Source organism: Camelina sativa, chromosome 18 (assembly GCF_000633955.1).
Source record: "Camelina sativa cultivar DH55 chromosome 18, Cs, whole genome shotgun sequence".
NCBI classification, from domain to species: domain Eukaryota; kingdom Viridiplantae; phylum Streptophyta; class Magnoliopsida; order Brassicales; family Brassicaceae; genus Camelina; species Camelina sativa.
The window spans coordinates 13626677-13628908 of NC_025702.1; the positions used below are offsets into that span (position 1 = coordinate 13626677).

Below are 2232 nucleotides of genomic sequence, written 5' to 3' on the forward strand. Positions count from 1 at the left end.
TGCTGTAATAATCCAGAGTTGGAATATACTGTGACATTGTTCCAGTCACAATAACATCAACATACTTGGTGTTTGGCCAAATCCTAGTGATGATCCCTTGCCAAGAGGTCTTCCTGCATTCCGACTCGACGAAATCAGCAAGCTTAGGATCCGGTTTAAGAATCTCCCCAACGGCCTCACGAACGGAAAGATCAGTTATCACGGAGCTGAGAGTACCGGTTCTAATGTCACGTGCAAGCTCAGGCCAATGTTTCTCAAGAAACTTGATGGCTCTGATGAAACCAGAGGCAAAGACAGCTCCAACACGAAGAACCTCTTTGTGTTGGCATAAACCACAAAGCATTTGAGAGTACATGCTCTGGTAAGAGTCAGGACAAAGGATGGTTTGGTTGGGACTTGTGTAGTTGGTGTAAGGATCAAAAGGTCTTTTCTTGAAGTGAGAGGATTTGTAGTAACTGGTTAAAACAGGACGAGCAGGGAGACCACCTGGTGTCTTGGACTCGGATTTGATGAAGAGAAAATACATTCCTTTGCCTTTGTCAAGACCAGGAACAAACTGGTTCATCACAGGCATCAAAAGACTGTAGAGTAGTGATCTTCTGTCTAGTTCCTCTTCTATTGTTGGCATCAGTTTCCTCTCTCCACCAGAAGTCCCAGAACTGTTTACACACAAATCAACATAAACCACACCATGTTAGGCATATTTTTTTTTCCAATGATTTCGACAAAAGTAGACCCATCAGAAAAAAGTTGTAGTTTTTTTTTTGCTCTTTGGATAAAGGTTTTAAACAGTAAACGGATGAGAAAAGTAAAAAAAACTTTTTTTGAGTACCCCATTAGAGATTCGAATCTTGAAACTTAGCCTAAGTGATGAAGCAGAACACAAAAACAGAGAGAACCATGAACAGAGGATCTTTATAAAAAACAAGAAATGCAAGAAAACGTAAAGAATCAAGAAAATGTTAGAGAGGAACAAAGAGATGAAATGGTCAAACCTTGTGAGGAACTCAGAGATGGGGTTAGAACAGAGGATTTGGGATTTGTCACCATTAGCGATTCTGTTGATCTCAGGTTGAATGTCTTCGTAAGTAACGACAGGCATGACGTGTTTGAATGTCTCACGGTCGGTTCGTCCTCCGAGCCCGTGTCGTTTGAGGTACTCCACGTCAGCATTACGTGAAAGGATCTCTTCAAGAACTCGTCTCTGGACATCATCCGCGTTAGTTGTCACGTCCTCGATGAATTGGAGCTTGTTCTTATTCTTCTCCGCGAGGCTCTGATCAGAAACCTCAAAAGAAGATACGATCTTTGGTGCCTCTGGCATCGTGTTTAGGGTTTTTGTGTTACAAGATCGAAATGAGAGAAGTTTAGAAAAAAGGAGAGCTTTAAAGAAGAGTGATGTGATATCGGTGAAGAAGCTTGATCTGGTTTTGTTGAAGCTTGAAGGGTGTGAGGAGGAATGGAAGAGTTAGGGTCAATATATATAGAGGGATGAAGGAGGAAGGTGAAGAAGAAAGATATCGAAGGGTGTAAATGTACTTTCGCATTATGTTAAATCCAGGATTTAAGTGAACGGCTTACTAGTCGTGTTTAATTGGATTTTAATTTACATTCTTGTCGTTTTATTTTATTTCGTTTTCATTACAAAAAGTTGTATTTATATATTTTGTATTTTTCCGTAATGGTCAATACCCGTACTGGCTAGAAGAAAAGGTTTTTAATAGTTTAAGGACATTCAAACTATATACTAATATTCTCGAATTAGCCCACTTTAGTTTTTAGTTAAAAAAAAAAATTAGTATGTAAAATTAACTTTTTTGTTTTTGTGTTCTGCCCACTGATTTAACTTAAATTATTCTCTAAAATGAAATGATCATGTGCTGTAAAAAAAAAGGGGGTCATGAAATGATCATGCAACATGCAATATAATAGCTAATTAACCAAATGTCATTGTTGTATATTGTACCGTCCAGATTTAAACTTACTATAATAATCTTATATTGTTTTTCTTTTTTTATGATAATAAAAAGAATTAGAATGTTATATTGTTGATAAAAAAATGATCATGTTGCATAATCTAATAAGTTTAAGAACAAGTTAACTCGAAAAATGAAACGAAATAACATAGCAACGATGATAAATTTTAGACTAATGTGACAAGATACAAAAAGCAAACATAAGCTTATGAGAGATACAAAAGGGCACAGATTTTGTAACGGGATATTTTTACCC

General features: G+C 37.0%; 1 protein-coding gene across 1 annotated transcript in view; it reads right to left on the reverse strand.

The window, feature by feature from the left end:
- The window catches only part of LOC104763454 (indole-3-acetic acid-amido synthetase GH3.6-like), a 3627-nt gene extending 2180 nt beyond the window's left edge, over nucleotides 1–1447 (reverse strand). The window contains exons 1-2 of the mRNA XM_010486822.2: nucleotides 996–1447; nucleotides 4–659 (exon numbers count right to left, since the gene is read on the reverse strand). Of these exons, the coding sequence (XP_010485124.1) occupies nucleotides 4–659; nucleotides 996–1324 (985 nt within the window). The 5' untranslated portion in view covers nucleotides 1325–1447. The remainder of the gene's footprint in view (nucleotides 1–3; nucleotides 660–995) is intronic.